The sequence below is a fragment of the Sinocyclocheilus grahami genome, unplaced genomic scaffold (genome assembly GCF_001515645.1).
Source record: "Sinocyclocheilus grahami isolate Dianchi unplaced genomic scaffold, SAMN03320097.WGS_v1.1 scaffold527.1, whole genome shotgun sequence".
Lineage (NCBI taxonomy): Eukaryota > Metazoa > Chordata > Actinopteri > Cypriniformes > Cyprinidae > Sinocyclocheilus > Sinocyclocheilus grahami.
In genome coordinates this window covers 599,793-624,551 of record NW_015505706.1, presented here as the reverse complement: position 1 = coordinate 624,551, position 24,759 = coordinate 599,793, and the positions used below count along the sequence as shown (strand labels likewise).

General features: G+C 36.0%; 3 protein-coding genes across 7 annotated transcripts; all 3 read left to right on the top strand.

The window, feature by feature from the left end:
- Positions 1-1,189: 1,189 nt before the first annotated feature.
- Positions 1,190-2,542, top strand: mid1ip1a (MID1 interacting protein 1a). The gene has a single exon (XM_016237965.1). The coding sequence runs from the start codon at positions 1,376-1,378 to the stop codon at positions 1,832-1,834; it is 459 nt and encodes a 152-aa protein (XP_016093451.1). The 5' UTR covers positions 1,190-1,375; the 3' UTR covers positions 1,835-2,542.
- A 1,091-nt stretch (positions 2,543-3,633) lies between these two features.
- LOC107555230 (cyclic AMP receptor-like protein A) lies at positions 3,634-23,203 on the top strand. Its single transcript, XM_016237963.1, has 14 exons — positions 3,634-3,862; positions 4,372-4,424; positions 4,512-4,566; positions 5,218-5,274; positions 5,430-5,490; positions 5,812-5,899; positions 5,995-6,084; positions 6,176-6,214; positions 7,191-7,269; positions 7,692-7,739; positions 7,834-7,916; positions 8,371-8,512; positions 8,613-8,794; positions 23,176-23,203. Exons 1-13 carry the CDS (start codon positions 3,776-3,778, stop codon positions 8,787-8,789), a joined length of 1,059 nt encoding a protein of 352 aa, XP_016093449.1. The 5' UTR covers positions 3,634-3,775; the 3' UTR covers positions 8,790-8,794; positions 23,176-23,203.
- Positions 14,140-24,402, top strand: LOC107555227 (SUMO specific peptidase 7). 5 transcript variants are annotated; one of them, XM_016237959.1, is made up of 21 exons: positions 14,140-14,158; positions 14,605-14,716; positions 14,828-14,926; positions 15,532-15,605; positions 16,905-17,454; positions 17,817-18,105; positions 18,356-18,477; positions 18,710-18,784; positions 19,511-19,544; positions 19,804-20,001; positions 20,139-20,386; positions 20,708-20,844; positions 21,310-21,426; positions 22,082-22,201; positions 22,335-22,427; positions 22,675-22,838; positions 22,941-22,978; positions 23,132-23,175; positions 23,578-23,646; positions 23,859-24,009; positions 24,095-24,402. In XM_016237959.1, exons 2-21 carry the CDS (start codon positions 14,606-14,608, stop codon positions 24,272-24,274), a joined length of 2,913 nt encoding a protein of 970 aa, XP_016093445.1. In that variant the 5' UTR covers positions 14,140-14,158; position 14,605; the 3' UTR covers positions 24,275-24,402. The 5 variants fall into 5 exon arrangements, with proteins under 5 accessions (XP_016093445.1, XP_016093443.1, XP_016093444.1 ...); XM_016237957.1 differs by lacking the exon at positions 14,140-14,158 and adding an exon at positions 14,165-14,282 and having other exon boundaries at positions 14,603-14,716; XM_016237958.1 differs by lacking the exon at positions 14,140-14,158 and adding an exon at positions 14,165-14,287.
- The last annotated feature ends 357 nt before the right edge of the window (positions 24,403-24,759 follow it).

Genomic DNA, 24,759 nt, shown 5'->3' with positions numbered 1-24,759 from the left:
GACAAATAAGAAATAAAACATTGTGTTTTTTGTAACTATCACGTTATTGATAATCGGGGTCCTAAATTTGCGTCTGAATACTTTAGTGTCCTCTTGTGTTAATGCCCCTCTGGGCATTCAGATTAATCCAACAAGCCAGAAGGGACAGTTTCAGAGCATTTTACATAAGCATTTTAAAAGATTTGAGCAAAAGACATAAGTCCATAAAAGAGAGGAGAGAAACATGCCCCTAAAACCCATTTTAAGGAACAAATACGCATCTAGTCAACTTTTCAACTATTTCAATTTGCACATAAGTTTGGCCCTCGGACCACTGATTTAAAAAAATATATACACAGATTTTCAAGAGGAATTATCTTTTTTTACAGGAGACTTAATTGAGTTCTCAGTTAAGTTCCTGTTACAATTATTTTATGTATCAGCATTTAGATGTTTCTTCTTAAACATATGAAGCAATCTTTGACAGAAAAAGAGCATAAAAATGTAAAATGTATGTGGATTTTGGCATAGCTCATATCATTTAGTGTCAGGAAAATCAGATGAGAAATGTTTGAAAAGTTCATTCTGAAATCTTTTCATGTTGAGACTTCAGATTAAGTATATTGGAAAATCTGAGCAAACATTGAGATGTTCGTCTTCATCAGGAGAAAACTGTAACAAGCCATAAGAGTTAAACAAGTCTAATTTTTCTCCCTATTTGATCTCATTGTCACCTGCATGAAACAACTGAGATATAATCTCATATCTCATTTGTCTTTCCTGTTGGGTTCATTCATATTTTGCTTATGTGGCATGATAATGACTCTAAACATTAATAGGCCTATTCATAACTCAAGCATGTAACTTTTGGCCTCAATGTTACTAATCAGCAAAGCATTTAAAGATTAGATTTTGTTAACAAGAAACAAATGTTATTTACTCAAGTCAAAATAATTTACCATTTTAACCCTTATTAATATTGTTAGCCTTTGACCTACACTTCATTTACATAGCCAAAACACATCTAGGCCTATAAACAGTAGCTATTATTTTTCGTCATGTGTGAAAATTATTTCAAAATCAAAGTAGTATGTGGTGCTTTTCACATGTTTTCAGTTTTTTTTCTATGTAATGTAAATTATTATGCAACCCATCGATCAAGGCACTTTCGTGCCGCTCCCTGTGAGTCTATGGGCCGTGCGGAAGTTTATGTCTTGCGTTGGAATCTGGTTGTGGCCGATCTGACATCCCAGACCGGACCAACAGGTTTCGGTGACGCCCAGGAGCAAAAACAGTCTGGTATAAATTAAACGTAAGGAATGCAGACCTTCAGAAACAACTAAGAGCACGAGAGACGAACATACTACTCTCGAATTAATCCTCATAAACCAGCAAAATGCAGATGTCCGAGCCCCTCAGCCAGAAGAACGCGCTGTTCACGGCAATGAACCGCTTCATCGGCGCCGTCAACAACATGGATCAGACGGTCATGGTCCCGAGTCTGCTGAGAGATGTGCCGCTGGACCAAGAGAAAGAGCAGCAGAAGCTAACCAACGACCCGGGTACCTATCTGCTGGATGCCGAGGCCGACATGTACAGCTATTACAGCCAGCTCAAGTCCATCCGGAACAACGTCGAGTGGGGCGTCATGCGCGCAGAGGAGCAGAGGCGCAAGAAAGACACGACAGCGCCGGAGCCAGTGCGCACAGAGCCGGAGAGCGACATCGACCTGGAGCAGCTCCTGCAGTACCATCTGAGGGGCTTGCATGGAGTGCTGTCCCAACTTACAAGCCAAGCCAACAACCTGACCAACCGATACAAGCAGGAGATTGGCATCGCTGGCTGGGGACAATGAACTGCATCATGATCTATTGGGAGATGAAGAAGTATTCTGATCTAATATGATCTATTTTGCCTATGTGGAAGAGCCTACCAAAGGGACTGACCAAACAGAAGTTAAACTGTCAAAAGTTCAAATGTAAGGCAAACCGATAGGAGAAAGTGGGTTTGTTGTAGTATTGGTTTTGGTGTTGATCACTGATGTATTGTAAGGACTGCTTCTTGTCTTATGGCATTTTATTTGCACTGGCAGTTTTCCCTTTTTTAAAAGAACAAAATCTCCGTTCAAATGGCTGGTTGCCATGCCTTATCTTGATATTTAAATCTATTTATGTGTTATGTATAATTGAAAGCTTTTATTTTTTCCATTCTTTTTCATTTTTTGAGAGGAAGGTTGTTGTCCTATGAAGTTGCTGTGTGTTCCAGAGGACTGATGACTTGAAGAACTGATCGTTTGTATAGTGAGAACTCCTATTGATGAAGCAGAAACCCTGCAGAAAATCAATGGGAATGTTCCCTGCTAATGGCCTGAAACTATCCCTGAATTATCCTGTGAGTCAATGATGTGGATGGCTCTGAAAATCACTGTGTGTGTCATGATGAGCTCCATGAGATTCTGTGTTAAATTGTGCCTAAAGGCCAGTATGATTGTTAAAAAACATTTGCTGCATTTTGTACTGAATTATTTTTTTTTACTACAAAATAAACTTTTGTAATTTAAAAACATCTAATGTGTGGTTGTTTATTCGTAATCATGCTAAAAAAAATGCATAATCAATAGGTTTACACACACCCTGCAGTGCCTGTTTTACACATACTCTTCATTCCTTAGTAAAAGTTCATAATTTAAATAACTTTCATTTCTGAGACTGCGGATGGATTAGACATTAGACATAATGGCATGCAATAATAATCCGTTCTAATAAAATTTAATCTAATATTCTGTAATCTATTCAATTCCCATTTATCCATTATAATCCATTTTCCTATTTAGTATGTGCATTCAATGTTAAGTGAGACAATGAAACATATTTTTTTCTTTTATACACAAGGCCTATTTTTTTTAGAATAAAAATATACAAAGGGGCCATAAATAATACACTTGTGCCCATGTGAGCAGACATGAGAAAAAACTAAAACACTTAGTTACTTTAACATAAAGGCCTACAAGATAAGTTGGTTTTGTGGTAGTTTACCATAAAATGTGGGGTTCTAATCTGTGAAAGATGCCAGTCCATTGGAGTCTCCAAATTTAGATGTGTGAATAAAAGTGATTAAAATGTATTTCCAAAACACAATCATTTGAAAAATCGAAATAATATTTATATTCATATTTATATTTATGTAACCAATAGACATTATTGTTGCACAATGCCTTCTAGGATAGCAAAGATTCTTCTTTTTTGGACCTAAACCTAAATAAACATTTTGACAAAAGGCGTGAACTGTCACACCATGTTCTTTGAATGCATCTCAATCACCTCGCCTTCATGTTTCTTACCATATTATGAAAACAAAAGCAAAACATAACACTACATTAAAAAAAAAAAATCAGTAAACACATCAAAACATACTTGATCATATAATGCTGAGCAGTTTCATCCGTTCATTTTAATTAAAATAAAATCCGATTTAAAGTTACGTTTCCTCATTCATCTCAGAACAATATAAATTGAAATAAATACAGTGTCGATATTATTTTATTATGATCTCCCTGTATAAACAACAGCTTAGTCTGTAGAGATAATAACGTTCTGTCTCCAACCTTTTTTAATTTATTTTTTCCTGTCTCAAATGTATTGGCAATGAGTTTCTGTGAAGCGGAGGCGTCACCGCGTTTCGTCTCGCTGTCTTGTTTGTCCCTCTGCGCACTCCTTACGTGTCAATGTGGCTGTGTTGTTCTCATGATGTGTGCACTCCACATCAAACTCTTAGTTAATAAAAAGAAAGAATAATTATGGGAGATGAGCATCCACTTCAGGGTAACAACACTAGCAGCTCCCGCGGTACTTTCTGCAACGCAGTGCCCGATGATTATCAATGTGTAAGTATAAACATGTTTTAGAAACTAATGTAATGCTAACTTGTTAGCCTTCATGCTAATCACAACGTGACATCATGCTTTCCAGGCATGATGATGTTCACTAATACTTTTACTGAAAGAAAGACTTGCAAGTACGATAGTATAGAGTGATTTATGACAACTTAATTTGAGTTAAACATTTAAAAAATGTTGTGGGAAATTCGTAAGATGAGTCACGGTGAGATAAGTTCAGTAAGAAATGAATCATTTATTGATCTGTGAGGGGACCCAACACACGAGGAGCAGGAAAACGCCTGGCTGCCTACATTTCTTTGATGAAAAGTCGGAGAGTGTCTGAAAGTGTAAATCTGTCTACTGTTAGGAAAAAAATGTAAAGAACCAAGGCATTCAAAAAAGCTATCAAAAAAAGCCGATTGCACTAAATGTTATTGTCTTCTTGGAATTAAAGTCAGCGCGTCCTTTTCTTTCTTGATTTTTTATTAGATTTATGTGTGTGTTTTAATCTACAGGATGTGATTCTTAAGGTGAAAAGAGCCACAGGGACATTTTCACTAGTGGCATGGTGAGTCAAATCATATTGCACGTTGCTTCTTTGTTTTAAAGTGGCTTTTGAGCATTCTTAACTTTATTAAAATTCCCTTTTGTGTAGCCTTTTCATGCTGTTTGCAATATGGCTGTTCCGCCGATATAACTCTTTGGCTCAGGTACAGTGTGCGCTATGGTTCAAATGTTTGTTTGTTTGTTTTTTAAAAGAAATTAATACTTGTATCCAGCAAGGATGAATTAAATTGATTAAACGTGACAACAGACTACACTGTTTTACACACAAACCCAAACAAAATTCAATAAAATGCATTATTTTTTTATTTTCTAACTATTTTTTTAAACATTTGTTTAAATCAAAGAACTCTGGAAAAAAATGTCGCAATAATATTAGAAAGAACATCTCAACATTGACAATAATGATAAATGTTTCCTAATGTTTCTTAAATAATCAGGATATTAGAATGATTTCTGAAGGATCATGTGACACTGACAAGTGGAGTAATGGCTGCTGAAATATAAATAAATTACATTTTAAAATATATTCAAACAGAAAACAGTTATTTTCAATTGAAATAATATTTCACTACATTACTGTTCTTACTGTATTATCGATCAAATAAATGCTGCCTTGGTGAACATAATATTAGCAAACATGTTGTAGACCCCAAACTAGTAGTGTAATTTGTTATTCTAACCAGTAATTTTCATATTCAGTCATATTGCTGATTGTTATGAATTATTTGGAGTAATATTGGAACTTTTTTTATCTGTATTTCATATGTGTATGTATTTTTTCCTTTGTACTTCAGAAAATGATATTCAATCTGACAGTAGCTGCAGCTTTTGACAGTGTTGCTTATGTTATGGTGAGTTGCACTGATTCCTTTGTGTGATAGAGAGACATGTTTGGAGAGTAATTATCAAGCTAATGTATGTTGTAGAAAGGGAAATATTTTTTTCCCTTTTTAATAACTTTATTTCATCGCACGATTTGCACCTGTTGCTTTCTTCTCATCTACAGGGAGAGTCTCATGCAGAGGGGTCTCTGTGTAATTTTCAAGCCTGGTGGCTCACATATTTTGGTAAATTTGGCAACTGATTTAAAGATGTGTGTTCATATGTGCACTGTTGTGTATATGTAAAGTAACAGATAATCAGTTCTGAGATGGGATAGAAAGAGGATTTATTTTTGGCTTTGATATAACTAGCAGAAGACATTTGAATACATCAAATTCACAACACAAAAAACACATGCACTATGATGATATTTCTGAATAAAGTCATTTAAGTGGAAAGGAAGTAACTTTAGTGCTTCAAAATAGAAAGACGACATTCTGTATTGACACTGTGTCATAATAAACTGCTGTTGCAATAGTTATTATAATTTTTGTTGTTTGTTTCAGACTGGACCGCACTGATGTGGGTTTGTCTTATTACATTTAATCTGTACCTGAACCTGGTGAGAGAAATCAGAACTGAACCTTATGAAATGTGAGTCACTACACACACACACACACACAAATAAATGCATTTAGTTGTGTATACATACAGATAGAGTGTTCCTAACATCTGCATGTGTTTCTCAGACCGTATCATTTGGTGGCATGGGGGGTTCCTCTGCTCATGTCCACCCTCCCCCTGATGGCTGGATACTACGGCCCCGCTGGAGCCTGGTGGTGAGTGGCCTTTGACTTTTGATATGTTCTTAATTGCAATCATATCACTACAGTCATCATCAGTCCTTTCTGTCTCCTTGTTTTCCTGCAGTTGGATCACAGATAATCATGTCGGGTGGAGGTTTGGCATGTAAGTTTGTATTGTTCAGCATGCGTGTGAGTGTTTGCGGAAATACATGTTGTTGCTAGGAATGAATTTGTGTTGGACGAATGAAACTATGTTATGAGTTGCATCATTTTTCAGAGGCTCACGTAGCTCATGCTATTTGAATTTCAGGAATTTCTGTTCCCATTCTGACAGGTTATTGTGCATGCTGGAGTTTTTAACAATGTTTTTCACCTTTAATTATGTCCAGTTATGCTGTGTTAAGGATTGTTCACACTGGCAACAAGTATATTTGGACACCTGAAATGCATGAATGCTGTATAATATTTAAATGAATGCACAAGATATCTTTACTGTATCGGTAATCAGGCAATATTTAATTGATCAGTATCAGTCGATATTGAATATTTAATTGTATTTTTACATTTAGATTCTCTTTGCCGTCATTCAAAAATCACGTCAAAGTAATCTTTAAAAACGTATTAACAGAGTTAAATGAATCATTTTTTCATACTCTATCATTTTTAATTATTACAAATACGATATAAGATAATGATTAATACATTATATTATATATTAGAATATTGACCTTTTATCAGTTAGTGGCTTTAAAATGAAAATAATTGTTTTAATATTATTGCATCCCTAGGTATTTATTTTAGGTAACACTTTATTTTAAGGTGTCTTTGTTACACGTTACATGTACTTACTATTATAATAATTACAATTAGTTATGCATAATTACATGCAAGTAACCCTAAACCAAACCCTAATCCTAACCATATAGTTAACCAAGTACATGTAGTTAACTAATATTACTCATTACTTAAATGTATAATTACACTGTAGCAAGGTCAGCTTAAAATAAAGTGTAACCTTATTTTAAAGAAGGATAGTACAGGCACACTATCAAGTCAACACTATCAAGTGTCCAAATACTTTTTGAGGCCTCTGTTTGTGTATTTTCTTGTTTGAGATGTAAAGTATTCTTTATTTGCAGATGGTACATTCCTCTGTTTAGCCTGATTATCCTCATGACCTGCTGTTATGCTCGAATCATCTGTGTGGCCAACGAGAGGGTGAGTGAATGTGATTGTGAAAAATGGTCTCACTACTATCTAAATTTGATTTCATGGCAACATGCTGTCTAACCTAGGTGTGTAATGAAAATTCATTGTAAACAAAAAGCTTTCTCTCCTCCCTGTTCTCTGTTAATGCTGACTTACCACTGTATGGCTGAAAGTGACATTCCACATTCCAGAACATTTTGCACGTCTGGCAGATTCTGACACACACTGACGCAATGAATCAGCTCATGTACGTGCAGACATCTGTGTACTCTACACAGGTCTTACTGTGGTACACTAAGCAGTGTACATTAAAATATCACGAAAGAGATGATTGGATTTGTGCCGGAGCAGCGCCGATCAGCCATACAAAATATAATGATCCATGCATAAGGAGTGTAAATGCATGTCTAAAATTGCTGTATTTATTTCAGATGCGTTCCTGGTTAGGCACCTTTAACCCAGAAAGAGAGAGGAGGAAGGTTTGTGTGTGTATATTTATTTGTGTATGTGCAGATGTAACAATGCTGCCATCTACTAGTTCATACATGTGTGTATTATTACTTCTTCCTGCAGATCTCTCTAGCTGAAGAGATCAGACCGTTGAAGTGGTATCCCTCTGTCTATCTGCTCGTCTCTATCTTCCCTCTCATAAATCGGTAACTGTGCATTTTCTCACCACATCTTACAGGGATGTAATTTTTCAGTATTTTTTTTTTCTTTCCAAATTTGTAATAGAGAGTAAATCAATCAACATAAGAGGAGCTTCAAGGTATCTCAGCAGTTTTACACCAAAATAGATGTTTTGTAGTTTAACAATGGAAAGCTAAGAAATGAAGACCACTATAAATATTATTATTGTAATTTTACTGTTGTTCCATAAAATAGAATTATTATTAAATACTTATTGCAATAATAACATATTTCTTTATTGGTTTAATTTTCATAATTTTATAATAAAATAAAATTATTGTTATTTATTTATTTGGTTGTTGGTATAGTCATTGAATGGGGAAAAACATTTTCTTTTTTCATCTTTTTTGGCTCACATGCCTCATACCTTTGGGTGCATCCTTGTGCATGTGTGTCTGATCTGTATTTGTGTTTCTGCAGACTTCATAATGCTGCTTACCCAGAGGGCCCTGTGTTTTCTCTGACGTTATTGCATGTGCTCAGTGCACCCTTGCATGGGCTTGCAAATGCTCTTGTCTTCGGTAAGGACACCTGGAGTCAGCTGAGTACAACAGGAATAAAGGTACAGTTCATGCTCACTGGTCTCAGCCAATGGTCATTTGGTTAGTCACCTTAGCTTTCTGTTTGATTTCAATCTCTTGTTCATGTAATGCTTTCTTCAGATGGCTGTCCAGTCTCGGCTATGTGACAGCACAATGATTGGAGAGTACCATGCTGCAAATGTAAGATACACACATGACCTCGATACACACTCCGATTCCGATGATGAGGACAACAACATCCTATTTTACAGCCCGGACATGATCTTAAAAGATAGGGGACCCTGGGAGAATGTTTAGAAAGTGTGTGTGTGTGCGCGCACATATTTTTACATTCTTAACCTTTAAAGAATTTCTATCAGTGTTTCCGTGTTGCAGCTTTCATGTTGACACTTTAATTATAGCATGTATTATTATAGTTGGAAAACAGAAAAGAAAATGGTTGATAGTATGTCTTCCTTTGCCATTAATGATGGGAAGAAGCATAAGATTTTTTTGTACTGTATTAATGTGGAAAAGCTTTCAATCAAGCTGTTTACCGCCTCAACATAATGTTTGTTGTATATAATGGAAATAAAGACTGCCTTTTCTATTTCATTCAGCTGAGTATTTCAGACATATACTTTGAAAACATTTGAGCATGTTTTACTATTATATTTATGAAAATGTACGCTATATTTTTGTATTGCTTGCAGATTCAACAAATTTTAAATACAAATCTAGTAACATTTATTTTGTGTTTGTGTCTTGTCTAGTAGAAAGAACTGGCACTCTTATTAACTTCCGTTACTCAGCTAATTAACTTTCAAGTTAATTAAGTAGATATTGAGTCTCTTAGCACTTAAGTCCGGATGATTAATGAGAAAGCCCTGACATGTTTCCCATGAACTGCTCCATGAAGGTTATAAAAAGTCTAAACGGAATAAATCAGTGATATAAACTTTAAACTGGTGTCTGTTTGCGTAACTTAGTCTTACGAAAGCCACTTAATGGACAGAAGCGTGAACACTGATTATTCTTGTCAGAAATTTACCATTTTTATCTCACTATCTCTCAATGTAGTTTAAAAAAAAAAGAATGAAATATTATTTGAAGTGTTTGATATAGATAAAAGTAGATAAATATTATAACCAAAAGGGGATCTATTTTTTATGTTGTGTTTTCCTGATTGGCCGGAGTTGTGTTATGTCATCTCAGCGCGTTTCATAGCGATTGGTGAACAACTCATCATAAGTGGCAAAGGGGCCAATCAATGATAAGTACGTTGTAAGACTGATGAGAAATGCTACACTAACCCATACATAACATATTTTCGTAACAGCAGCTGGTGAAACTACTTCTGGAAGAGACAGTGCGCTTCCGGAACAGCAACATACCTTTCATAGCCTGTAAAAGACGCTTGTGTTTCCAGGCACGAAACAGATACAGTAGAAACTGAACGATCTGTACACCATGGTATGACTTCTGATAAAAGGTAAGACGTAGTCCTTTAAAGCCTTTAACATTAGAACAAAAGATTCGAACCTTTCAGTTTCTGTTTACGAGATAAACACCTATAATATAATAAATATAAAAATACTGTACGGTCTTATCACGGCTTGTTTAACTTATAATTCGTATACATGTATGTATACAGTATGCACAAAATAATGTTGGTTAAACATTGTAGTAATGCATAACATATATATATATATGTATGTTATATTTCAGGTGTAGGCTATGTCAACTGTGTATTTTTAATTAACAAAAAGATATAACCTTTTTTGATATAGTATGGTGTAAATCATAGACTGTAAAAAAAATCATTATTCATTATTACCATGGTCAATTTCAAAGTACTAAAGTATTACCATCTGATATGATCGCTGTACTATATCACCACACTGCATTTAGATTAAAAAAATAATGATGATATTTTAATTAAAGAATTTCTCATTATTTTTTATTTTTAAGAATTGTGCCTTATAGGATCACCTAGTGTATAGGGAATTTTGTTTTGTGTATGATTTGTAACATTTCCCTACAGCCAGCGTCTATGTGGTGCGCAAGATCCGCGCTGCCCTTACAGAGGGAGAGCAAGCAGAACAACCTGTGCTCACACCATGTAGTCTGGCTAAAGGTGAGGTATACTCACTTATCTCTCTCGCTCTCTCTCTCTCTCTCTCTCTCTCTCTCTCTCCAATTTCAAAGTACTAAAGTATTACCATCTGATATGATCGCTGTACTATATCACCACACTGCATTTAGATTAAAAAAATAATGATGATATTTTAATTAAAGAATTTCTCATTATTTTTTATTTTTAAGAATTGTGCCTTATAGGATCACCTAGTGTATAGGGAATTTTGTTTTGTGTATTTGTATCACGTTTTGTGTATGATTTGTAACATTTCCCTACAGCCAGCGTCTATGTGGTGCGCAAGATCCGCGCTGCCCTTACAGAGGGAGAGCAAGCAGAACAACCTGTGCTCACACCATGTAGTCTGGCTAAAGGTGAGGTATACTCACTTATCTCTCTCTCTCTCTCTCTCGCTCTCTCTCGCTCTCTCTCTCTCTCTCTCTCTCTCTCTCTCGCTCTCTCTCTCTCTCTCTCTCTCTCTCTCTCGCTCTCTCTCTCTCTCTCTCTCTCTCTCTCTCGCTCTCTCTCTCTCTCTCTCTCTCTCTCTCTCACACTCACAGAAAAACCAGAAACATAAAGAACATACATAGGGTGAAAGTGTATGTCAGTGTTTTATTACTCTGTAGCCTGTCTTAAGTGAGGCAAAGTACAGAAGTACATTAGAGTGAATCGGTGTTCATTCCACATTGTACTGATGTGTAATGTACAGATGGTGTGTTCAAATGTCACATTAATTTTGTCTGACATGTTTGTGTTTCCAGGTAAAAAGGAGCGCTATGCATCAGACGCAGCATTAATGCCCGCTCCAGAGCCTGAGGGTGCTGCTGGGTCATCTGCATCTACAGAGACAGCTGTGCAGAAATGTGGTTCCTGAGGTTAAAGGTCACGCAGAATTAAATCTGGGCACAATGGAGGCTGAAAAAACAGCATTGCTGGACACCAGCATGTGTTGTGATTTGGATGCTGCTAGTGTTTCAACAAGGCCATCTAAGCTGGTCTTTTAAGTAGAGGTTTTACAAGCGGAAGGCAATTTGTAATAAAGATCTGACATCAGTCCAGTTTTGCTCTGCGTGACCTTTTGTTCTTGGGTGCCAACACTGGCTCCTCCTCTCTCTTTCTTTGTCTCTTTCTCTTTTTCTGTTTCCCATCAGCTGTAGTTTGTGAAGGTCTGTTCATCAACCTCTGCCTCAGGGGCGGTTCAGATCTGATGTTTACCTGCAGCTTTTGTATTTATACTCACCAACTAACTGACTGTACACTGACTGAAGACATATTGCTGTCAGTAACAATAACAGCTGATGCTCTTTATAAGATTATGTAATTTTTTTAATGATAAAAACAACTAATAAAATGGTCCAGTCTTTGTTGTCTTGTTTTCTTCCTAAAAAACTCAACATTAAATTAGCATTGTTTTGTAATCTCTGGTATATTTATACCAACCTGTCCACTCTAGGAAGATATTCTTTGATTGGATAAACACATCTATGCATTAACTGCGTAGAAGAAGGATCCGGGTACTGAAATGGCCAGCCTGCAGTCCAGATCTTTCACCCAAAGGAAACATTTGGCGCATCATAAAGAAGATGTGACAAAGAAGACCTAAGACAGTTGAGCAACTAGAAGCCTGTATTAGACAAGAATGGGACAACATTCCTATTCCTAAACTTGAGCAACTTGTCTCCTCAGTCCCCAGACGTTTGCCGACTGTTATTAAAAAAAAGAGGGGATGCCACACAGTGGTAAACATGGCCTTGTCCCAACTTTTTTGAGATGTGTTGATGGCATGAAATTTTAAATCAACTTACTTTTCCCTTAAAATGATACATTTTCTCAGTTTAAACATTTGATATGTCACCTATGTTGTATTCTGAATTAAATTTTGAAATTTGATACCTCCACATTGCATTCTGTTTTTATTCACAATTTGTACAGTGTCCCAACTTTTTTGGAATCAGGTTTGTACTATGTACACTATTATACTGTGTGTGTGTGTGTGTGTGTGTGTGTATATATTAGGGTGCATCAAAAAATAAAATGTAAGATTTACTTTAGGCCCTAGCATAAAGAAAGCACATGTGCAAAATACAAAATAATAATAATAATCTACTCGGTCCACATGTGATGCAAAATATCTTTACAGGATTGCAAATAAGCATGTGAGTTTTAACTCAACAAACATAATCTTAACCAGTTTCTGGTACCGTGTGACATTATTTTTTTTCTTTGTTTCTTTAGTTATTTAAGTGACAACATGACATGTAGGCCAAGTGTGGTAACCCATATGGGGAATTTGTGCTCTGCATTTATGCCATCCATGTGCACACACACTGTGGGCACACAGCAGTGGGCAACCAGTTGCTTCAGTGCCCGGGAGCCATTGAGGTTAGGTGCCTCCTCAGTCTTTCTTGGGTAATGGTTAGAGAGACAGACAGACTTACCAAAAAGGCATAGGTTCAGTCCTCAGTATTGGCAGGAAATGTAAGTGGGGAGAGTGAACATGCTCTTTTTCTAACCTGATTACCCACACTCAGTTTGACACCGCACCCTGCACAGTCATTCACAACAAAATGATAGTGACAGAAAAGTAGAGAAAATAAATAAATGAATGATGTTTAGAGGAGGTTTAGCCAATGGTGTGGAAAAAGAAGTTTAGATTTTGTTACAGAAGTGCAAGCCAAAATGCGAAGACTTGCCAAAATACAGAGAGACAGACAACGGGGTAAAACAAGGGTAAACATTGGTACTGTTTTTAAAAGATGGAGAAATCTGATTAAATGTATGTGTTTCGACAACTAAGTTGTGGAGTTTCCTCTCGACAGGTGAGTTAAACTTCAAGTAAAAGGTGTTCCTAATATGTTGGACCTTTTATTGAAAGTAGTCTACTTTGACCTGTTGACAGGCCTTCACTTTTATATATCCCTAAGAGCTGTGACCTGCAAAAAGCTTGTTTGGAAATTGGCTTTATTTTTGTAGTTCCGCTAGATGACACTAGAAGCGCAGAAACTGTCCACCCTACCTTTAAAAGAAACACAAAGCAGGAGTGAAATGAAACGAAAAGATATTCGATTTTATAGTTTATCTTGTGTTATAGATTGAGGGTGCAAAAGTTTTTCTGTTCCAGCATGACTTATGCCCCTCTACTGACACTAGTGTGGAAAGGTAAACCAGAACAAAGCCCAGACGTGACACCTATTTAACACCTTTGGAATGAATTGGATTGCTGACTGTCACCGCCTGACTTCACTGATGATCTTATGTCTGAATGGGACCAAATCCCCACTGCTGTTCCAACACACAATAAAAAAGCTTTACATGAAGAAGCTTTTACAGAGAACTTACTCCGTATAATGTCAATGTGTTAAAAATAAATAAATAAATGCTTTAAAAACCAAGTATTGATGTGGCGTTTGAGAGCCCGCTTACTTTTGGACATACATTTTGTATTCAACCCACAGACAGCACTTAGCATATTCTTCATGACGCTAGATGGCGCACACTCCCTTTCTAGATTACGCTTTTCACAAAGAAGAAGAAGAGCGTGTGACTTCCTGTGAGTGGCGGAAGTTTTTAATCAAGGAATGTAATCCCAATATTCATGTTTTCGTTTTCTGTTCATCTGCTCAATTATCTTCATTTGCCATGTTCTACAGTTTAAACTGACAACGGGACTTAAAATTAGGTGTAATATATAAAAACTGAAACCAGATGAAGTAATAATAGGACGTTGTATTTAGCTACAGGTCAGCTAGGAGCACTTTTAATGTGCATGTGTGCTAATGTTGATTGTTTCAATGCATTGACAGATCCGAACGGTTATATTTAGCATATAATGTAACTGAGATTTTGATTCAGGCTATTTGTGAAAATCATCTAATGATATAATGCATCAATTTAGCGCTTTTAGGACTGCTTACAGTGCTATATTTGGGTTCTGATCCTGTCCTGTCTTTGTTCATTTTCATTGCTTTATCTGGGATTTTAAACATCTGTTTGCAGAATGCCACATGACAAAACCCGTAGCAGCCTTCTGTCTAACTCCTGTCATTTTTCCCTGGACCGGAGGAGAGCTCTGACCCTCTCACCTGAGATCAAACGTGACAGCTGCCAGGTATGTCCATGCATGGAATGACATGATATATGGAATAGTGGTGTTTACTGTGTTTCAATGTTTTTACTTAAATCCAAAAGATTAAAAAAAACATCTTTTAATGTGTCCCAGGCTGAAAGTCCTCTTAAGATCCCCAGGAGAGTATCCACAGCTGAGGATGAGCGTGTGGATACAAAGATGTCCAAAGATCGGAATAAGAGCCACTCCAAGGTGACTATGATGTGGACATATCGTTTGTGCATTTGTTGACAAATTCTTTTAAGGTTCTAAGTAAAGAACTACATTTAAACCACAAAGGCTATTGCTTTTATAAAACAGTGCATACAGCAATATGATAAAATACACCAGTGTTCAATGAATAGTTATGCTTATTAATAATAGTAATCAGAATAAACCATTCTTTAACCGAATTGTATAGTTTATTAGCCTAACTATACAGTCACCAGGCACTGAATCCATTTGACATATTAACATAGAATGTGCTAATCTGTTTTTCGAATATTTATTTTTTATTATATCTAGTGAACTGTTTGACTACTTAACCTCTGTCAACAATTCAACCCGTGCTCTCTTAAAGTGATAGTTCACCCAAAAATGAAAATTCTGTCGTTAATTACTCACCCTCGTGTCGTTTCAAACCCGTAAGACCTTCGTTCATCTTCGGAACACAAATTAAGATATTCGAAGATGAACGAAGGTCTTACGGGTTTGAAACGACATGAGGGTGAGTAATTAATGACAGAATTTTTGGGTGAACCTAACCCTTTAATGTTTTGGTAGTTTCTGATTGGCTTTGTTTTCTTGTGTACTGTTAGATCCACTGGACACAGCTGGCCTCAAATGGTACATCAAGCGATCAAGAACATACCATATGGCAGGAAATCCAAAGGTAACGAGCTAACCACATTATCCATCAGATTCTGAAGGCGAAGCCTGTTCTTCATCACTTATAGTAAACATTAGGTTAAGTAGTTGTATAAACACGTTATGTACCAAAGTACAATATAGTTTGCTTTGCCTTGCATTACATGAAATATGTAGTTTTGAATTACGCAAATGTTGGCCAACTGACTTGCATATGTGATATTTTATGTGAAGACTCTCAACATTGCATGTATTTGGAAAAAAATGCAGATTTCAGAGGTTTCTAACTGAATTTTTTACATTCTTGAGTATCCACCACCTGTTTCCTGACAAAGGAAGTGATGCATCGAGCACATTTAACATACTTCAATATGACTGAAGTATTTCAAGCCAGTAGTTTTTAGGATAACATACGAAAACTACAATGACTGTTATGTTTTTTTTTTTTTACATAAATAGACAATGATTTTATTCAGAGATGTGTTTTACTGATGTATTTTAAAAAGTATCACCTGAATGTATTTTGGATTTTTTTTTGTCAAGTATTAATCTTTCAAATCTTGTGTAGCTTCTTGTTAATTGTATTTTGCCATGAAGATAACCTTGTGCTGACATGGTATTAAATAATAAAATAAATAATTAGGGTACCATACGACAGTACTGCCAGAACTGAAGTGATCTGGCTTTATCAAATTCACTTGAAAACCTGCTCCTTTGGGAAGTTTCGTGTTATTTTACCTGTTGTCCACTTACAGTTTAAGTCAAGTCAGTTTTAGCAAAGAGGCTTGCTGGCTAAAGTAATAAAGTTGCTGTATACTGATTAGGTTTTGATGTGTTATGCTTGTAATTGTCTGACTTTTTCCTGCTTGGTTTCATTAAACGATCGGGGTGAACTGGGGAGAGTGTTTTTCCTTCTAAGCATTATAATATATATTTATATAGTTTATATCAGACTTTTATTTCCAAATAGCAGAGGGAAATCCTGTTTTGCATGATATAGCACACATCTACACTCCCCCACTAAACACTTTTGCTTATCATTCATGCACCATCTGTGCATGTTGACTCGTCTCATTCCATGCCCACACTGCTAGTATTTAAAATGGTTGCTGTGCCATTAGTTAACCAGATAAGTCAATAAACAGCTGTGCAGAATGTACCAAATGTGTTTAAACTGTCTGTCTAGTAGTTATGGATCCGCAAGTAAAGTAAGTATGTTTAAGGAACTACAGTGTTTGTTATTCTTTGCATTAGTTTAGTTGATTTTTATGTGATTATTTCATATTAATGTGTGTATGTTTGTGTATTTACTTATTTCCTATAGGCGCCAGGTCAAGGTGGTTTTAGAAGATGTCCTTCAGACAGAGATCGGGCAGAGATTGCTGAGATGTGGCCAAAAGACAAACCAATCAGAGAGCAAAAGGCAGAGTGATCACACCTCAACCGCTGCACTCAAAGACAAGAGGAGAACCAGTCTAACAAAAAGAGGAGAAATAGACTCTACTGGACCAAAAGCCACTTCACCATCCCACAATCAGACTGAGTCATCCACTGAAAATGAATCATGTCCACACAAAGAAATCAAAAATCCAAAATCCAAACAACTGAACTCATCACTGAAACTATTAGAGTCATCTGAAGTATCAGGTAACTCCTGTTCACCCAGAGAAAGTGACTCACCACAGGCTGTTCAGATTAGTGAACAGCTGCCTAAACAGACCAAACCATCTACTTCTGAAAAGAATGAAGTATTACTTCTTGAAGGATCTCTGCAGCATGAGGATGCACTTTCCTCTGGATGTGAATCTTTACGCAGCCCCTCTTCATCATTAGCAAGGCGGTGTAGTCTGAGAGAAGAAACATCAGGTAGCGAGGTAAGATCTGTACACCTTTGCAAAAATCAAAGAATCCTGAAAAAGTGTATCACCGATGGTTTCCACAAAAATATTAAGCAGCACAACTGTTTTCAACATTGATAATTGAGCACCAATCAGCATATTAGAATGATTTCTGAAGGCTCATGTGACACTGTAGAGTGGAGTAATGTTGCTGAGAATTCAGCTTTACCATCACAGGAATAAAATGCATTTTAAAAACAAATGAAATGCATTATTAAATAATTTATTGATATATCAAAGCAAACTATAAAGTATGACGTGGAAGATCTGTTTAGGATTCAAATATGATTAGTTTTTATTGTAGATCATCATTTTTGAATCTACATTTGATTCTATAGAATCTACCCAATAAGAAAGAAAGGAGAGAAACACAAGAATGCCCAAAATATGCTTCAGAAGATACGGAAAATCACTTGCTCAGGAATGGAGAGGTGGTGCAGGAAGTGGATGGAACAAGAGGAAGTGTGATACGCCTCTCGGTCGAGGTTGATGGGGAAATTCAGGTTAAAAGATTTTGTATAGACAGCCTTTCAGGTGAACATGTTCCCAACTCAGACCCCGCCTATGGGACAACAGAGGGGCGGAGCTACAACACAGAGTCCTCTAAGCTCACCCCATCTGAACCTAGTAAGTGATTATTCAGCATTTTTTTATCAAATAAATACAGCCCTAGTGAGCATAAGAGACTTCATTTAAAAAAAAATCTTACCCACCCCAAACATTTGAACGGAAGTGTATGTAATTGGTAAATATTATTTCACTAATAAATATCAAACATTATTTGGTTTTTACATGCCACACAGATATACCAAGGCGTTTTTTCTAACTTTGTATGATTGTTATTTGAAGACAATAATTCCATTGTTGCCTTGCTAAGTTATTCTGTCCAGTGAAGAGGAAGAGGAACAGGAAGGAGAGGAAAGTAAAGAGGTGGAAGCCTCTTCCCTAAACATCCAGCCACTGGAGGGTGCAAAAGACATGAATAAAGAAGATAAATCGGTAAGAGTTTACAAGCAGAAAAAACACTCGAGTGTCATTCACACACAGGTGGGTATGGTGATCCACGTACTGGACAAAAATTATTCATTTTATTTACTAAATAATTACTAAATAGTATATAGCTGATTTGATGGTGTCTCATAATAGCTTGATGTAAAAAACATCTAGCTTAATGGAGGCTGTTCCAGCCAGACACTGGCGCTGATGTGTGTATGTACGTTTTCATTGTCAGAGTTCAGCTGTGATAGAGCTACAGCTGTCTTCCCTTCACATGGGTGGAGTTAGTGCCAATTGTGAGAGTATGAAGGTGAGAGTGCTATGTTGATGTGGTGGGTTGGACTGATCAAATATGTGACCCTGGACCACAAAACCAGTCTTAAGTAGCACGGGTATATTTGTAGCAATAACCAACAATACATTGTATGGGTCAAAATTATCGATTTTTCTTTTATGCCAAAAATCATTAGGATATTAAGTAAAGATCATGTTCCATGAAGACATTTTGTAATTTTTCTACCGCAAATATATCTAAACTTAATTTTTGATTAGTAATATGCATTGCTAATGACTTTTTTTTTTGCACCCTCAGATTCCTAAATTTTCAAATAGTTGTATCTCGGCCAAGTATTGTCCTATCCTAACAAACCATACTCCAATAGAAAGCTTATTTATTCGGCTTTCAGAAAAATTTACACTTGTGACTGGTTTTGTGGTCCAGGGCCACATACAGTGGGTACGGAAAGTATTCAGACCCCCTTAAATTTTTCACTCTTTGTTATATTGCAGCCATTTGCGAAAATCATTTAAGTTCATTTTTTTTCCTCATTAATGTACACACAGCACCCCATATTGACAGAAAAACACAGAATTGTTGACATTTTTGCAGATTTATTAAAAAAGAAAAACTGAAATATCACATGGTCCTAAAGCTGTGGTTTACATAAAAAAAGTACAACAGGAAGTGTATCAGGAATGTTTCTGGATCTCTCTCTATTTTCTGTTTGTCACTGATTTTTAATATACCATTTTTCAGGTCACTACAGACAAGATCACTTTTTCATTAAGAGGTAAACATGTTTTAAGCAAACATTATTATTAGAAATATTCTGGTGAAGTGAACATTAAGCATTTGCTATGTTTTTTTGTAGATTATTATTTAACTAAAATAAATCTATAACATTTATTATTCTAGACATTTTATATTATAATTAGAGCTTTATATTTTTTTTATATTATATTTTATATCATAATTAGATATAGGTAATATCTATATGTAATATATATGATTCTACATTTTTAAACCTCTTTTCCTTTTTGTTTGTTCAGGTTCTTCAGTGAACATTTCTATATCGACACCTAATGTATGTAAATACAGTGTATGGGATGAGCCTATATTGAGTGCGTGTGGCCTGGCTAAGGACAGCGAAGTCCCACCCCCTTCTCTGGTCCTCTTTTGGCTGTCTGATAACCAGGCACACAGATTACGCAATGACCTGTCCGTCATCCTGCCAGACACATGTCCAGGTCAGCTACCTGTCTACTTTCTTGATTACTGATAATACTGTAATATGTTGTTATATATTTGTTAACATTGCTAATATTTTTGAAAGCAATGACAGTGCTTTCTATATTCTCTCTCCTTATGTTTTATGTGTTAACAGCTGAAGGCAGTACATGTGTGTTGCTGTGTTTGGCTGAACCTGTAACTGGTGTTGAGTGTGCGCTCTTGGCCTCTTTAATGGACATGGTTCAGAATCAGAGCAGCTCCATACTCCTCTCCCCCCTCACACAGTCAGACAGCCTGAAAGTGCTTCAGAGCTCCCAGGAAACACACCTTCTCCAACTTTTGATGCCTGAAACTGATCCTCAAACCAGCACTGCTGCACATGCAGCTGTATCTGCTGTGAAGGTTCAGACAAAATATTGCATCTACGTATCTTTGCTTTTTTTTTTCCGTGTTTGCAAGTTCATTTCTTTCCCGTGGTTAACTTTTAATGTTAGTAATTTAGTTACAAATTATTAGGCTGGTAATATTATTTGTAATTATATCAGATTATTAAATACAAAATACAAATTTCACTTTTCAGACCCTCTGTATGTCAGTGTGGTGGTTTTTGATCTGTTTTTCTAGCTTAGTTTGATCTGGTTGGACTAGGTAGAGAATTATCGATTATAGAAGAAAAAGAACAAATTGTTTTGGCAATTTTATGGATTAAATGTGTGTTTCCAGTCTCAGGATTCTGATGTTCATTTGAAGCCAGTTTACACGCTTTGCCACAGTAGAGCTCAGGGTTCATACAGTGTTACCTTGGCACCTACACTTGGGGCAGAATGGACACCATACCAACACTGTGGTCCGGCACACAGGTAAAAACGATTTTAATGTTTTTGACGGAAATCTCTTGCTCCCCAAAGCTGCATTTATTTGATCAATAATACAGTAAAAAACAGTAATATTAGAAAGTATTGTTACAATTAAAAAAAGAACTTTTCTATTTTAATATATTTTAAAATATAATTTATTCTGTAATGTCAAAGCCAAATTTTCAGCGTCATTACTCCAGTCTTTAATGTCGCATGTTCCTTCAGAAATCACTCTAATATGCTGATTTGGTGCTCAAGAAACATTCCTTATTATCATCATACTGTAAACAGTTGTTCTGCTTAATATTCTTGCAGAAACCATGATGCATTTTTTTCAGGAATTTTGATGAACAGGAAGTTTAAATAATGTTTATTTTAAATAGAAATAGTTTGGAACATTATAAATGTCACTGTCAATTTTGACCAATTTAAATCAGTCCTAATTTACTGTCATTCAACTCTGTTTAGATTGATTCAGTTCCCTCCTCCACCCACGAAAGGAGCCATCACCGTGACGACAGAGGACCTGGAGTGTTTAGACAGTGGCGAGTTTCTTAATGATGTCATAATCGACTTCTACCTCAAGTAAGACAGCTAAGGATTGCTTTTAGACACAATGTATCAGTGGAGGGACTTACAGTCACTCCATCAGTTATTTGGGAAGGAGTGGGATGAAGAACTGGGAGTTTTGACTATCAGCATGAAGTTTGATCCAGTTTGCAACTTGTTCTGATCAAGAACTGCTTATAGGAAGCTCTGATGTGAAAAACAACTAAACATTGGTTTTTAACAATACATTACCATTCAAATCTTTGGGGTCAATAAGTCTTGCAATGATTACATATTAGAATGATTTCTGAAGGATTATGTGACAGTTTAAACTGGAGCAATGGCTGCTGAAAATTCATCATAGTGCCATCACAGGAATAGATTACGTTTTAAAATATATTCAATTAGAAGTTATTTTAAATTGCAATAATATTTTGCAAAATTGCTGTTTTTATTTGTGAACAAATAGGCTAATTGCAGCCTTGGTGTGCATAAGAAGCATTTACAAAAATGTTACAAATTCTTACAGACCCCAAACTTTTAAACTGTAGTGTATGTTTTTAGGTGCATAAACCTGAAATCTCTGTAACACTAAAGATATCTTTGCTACCAAGAGTCTCAAACAGTCCTCTTTGAATATTGATGACATACTTGCAAACTGAGGTTGTATTTTGTATGCGTGTTTTTTTAGGTATCTTCTGGTGCAAAAGGCCCCGCAAGCATCTGTAGACAGATCTCATGTTTTCAGCAGTTTTTTCTATAAACAGCTCACACGCAGAGACAACGCTAATGAGGACAGTACAAGCACACCGTGAGTATTTGTTAGACGGCACACATATATTCATATATATATACCCCTTTTGAGATACTGATATGCACTTTCCTTTGATAAATGCTTATTGTTACAAATGTTTTTTGTTTTTACAACTTTGGTTGTCCATCAGAGCTCAGGTCAGAAGGCATCAGCGTGTGAGGACGTGGACGCGTCATGTAGACATCTTTGACAAAGACTTCCTGTTTGTGCCTGTCAATCAAGAGTGAGTATCAGCTATATAAATACAGTGTTTGGACACTTAAGCCAAAATTACTTTTGAGGGCCAGTGTTTTTAGAGCTGTGTTTGCTTTTTAATTACATGTTGCAATTTTTTTCTTGAAATTTCATTCACTAATTTGTGCTCTCTATGGACATTATAAAATGTTTGAGCTTTAATTTGCCTTGAATATACCAGTGTGTAATATATCATGTTTATAAGTGTCTTATATCATGTCTGCTGTTTGTTTCAGAGCTCACTGGTACCTCGTGGTGATCTGTTTTCCTGGGTTAGAAGAGCCACAGTATGTGAAAAGGGACGGCAGAGACTCTGTGCAGGGTGATGGAGGTGAAGGTTTGGGTGAGTCTGAGGGTGAGATCCATGGAGAGAATAGATCCAACAGTGATGAGGACAAAGGTAAGATGTGTCAGTTTTGAAAAATGTATTATTAATTTACGTATGCTTACTACTTTTAAGTATCATTTGATGATTCTAGACAAACTTTTGTTCTTAATCTAGATGACAGTCGTATAAAGTCAAGCATGACTCATCTTCCCGTAAGTCAAATTAACTTTAATAACAGGTCTTGCTAGTCAGAAATCTTTATTTGACAATTGGATTTGTTGAATGGCATTTGATTTGATAAAATGTCATGTGGACACAGATAGTTTGCACATGCACAGTTATAGCAGAACCTTTTCCTTCTGTAGAAGTGTACGGAAAATACCTGCAAGAGACCTATTGTGTGTAAAAGGTATGTGTGTATGTGTGTGTGTGTGTGTTTTAAATTAACTGATTTGTTTTTGTCATAATGTAGAGAATTTAGTGTGAGAAAAGAGAATAGTTTAGGTTTTCCAATAAAAAAAACGTTTGTGCTGCATACATTACGATAATATTAAAATAGTACTATATAATGGATTTTAGATATTTTCTGTTGTTATTTTGATTATAAAAAGTTTTTCTTTCTATAATTATGTTGCTTTTTATTCATGTATTTTTTATGATGCAGTTATGGAGGCTTTCAGGAAAAGGATTTAACTGCTAATGTATCGCACAACAAACTACTATTTTTTAACTAAAACTAACTAACATTCTAAAACGACATTTTTTTTAACCATGAGTTTTGAGAATTATTTTTACTCTTTATTTTTTTCAGACCATGCATTCTCATCATGGATTCCCTGAAGTTGTCGGTTCACGAACGTATCTTCAAACTCTTGCGCGAGTGAGTGTTTGTGAACTTAATACAGTCCAGCTTAATCGCATATTTATGTTAAGCGCTGTTGTTGTTGCTATCTTTATTATTATTAATTGTTTGCTGGTATTATGTAAATAGTACTAGTGCAACACGATATTTTTGCCTGTAATTTCAATATATATAATGTGTATAATGAAATTTCTTTTCATGACATGATTTATTTTGATGTTTTTTTTTAGATACCTTCAGGTGGAGTGGCAGACAAAAAGAGGTGGTCATCGTGACTTTAGTGGTGACCACATGATAGGTTCCCACTGTACAGTCCCCCTACAGGACAACAGCAGTGACTGTGGCCTTTATCTGCTACAATATGCAGAAAGTTTTTTACAGGTAGAATTACACCCATTCTTTATTCCAAATTTTCAATTCAATTTCAAATCTATTTTGATAGCAATGCTATTTGTATATCTTTAAGGACCCTGTGGTAGACTTTGAATTGCCATTGAGATTGGAGCGCTGGTTTCCACGGCAACAGGTGCGAGGTAAACGGGAGGAGATTCGAGACCTCATCCTACATCTGTACAGGTTTCAGCAAGGCTCTCTGGGACATGAATCTTTAGAAGATAGGACAGATCATGGGAATGTCATTCAGTGATGTTAAGCTTTTAGGTTCATGTGATTATTTTACGCTAGATATATTTATATTTTAGCTGATTTTGAACCTTTTATATTAATTTTATGCTTTTGTATACGCTGTTGGAAAAACTTTAGAAATAAATAAATGTCGATAAAATGATGACAAATCGTTTTGCTCTTTTTAATCTCAAATTTCTTTCTATGTCTGTGTTTTTGTCGAGGTAAGTAGCTCAAACTTTCTTTAAAGGGGTCATATGGCAAAACATTTATTGATCTTTCAAGCCAAAAATAAGAAGACCCTGTTAAAATGGACATTTGTACTGTGTTTATGCTCTCTCTTAACAGTGGCTTCGGTTGTGATGAATGAATGCCTGGACACATGATTGGATAAGCAGTTGGGTGTGGCATGAGTCCTTGTTCTGATTGGCTAATTCATTAGTAGTGGTCAAGTAGAGCATCAAAAGGCTGGGTGCGTGCAGGGATGGTATAGGTTTAACACTAATC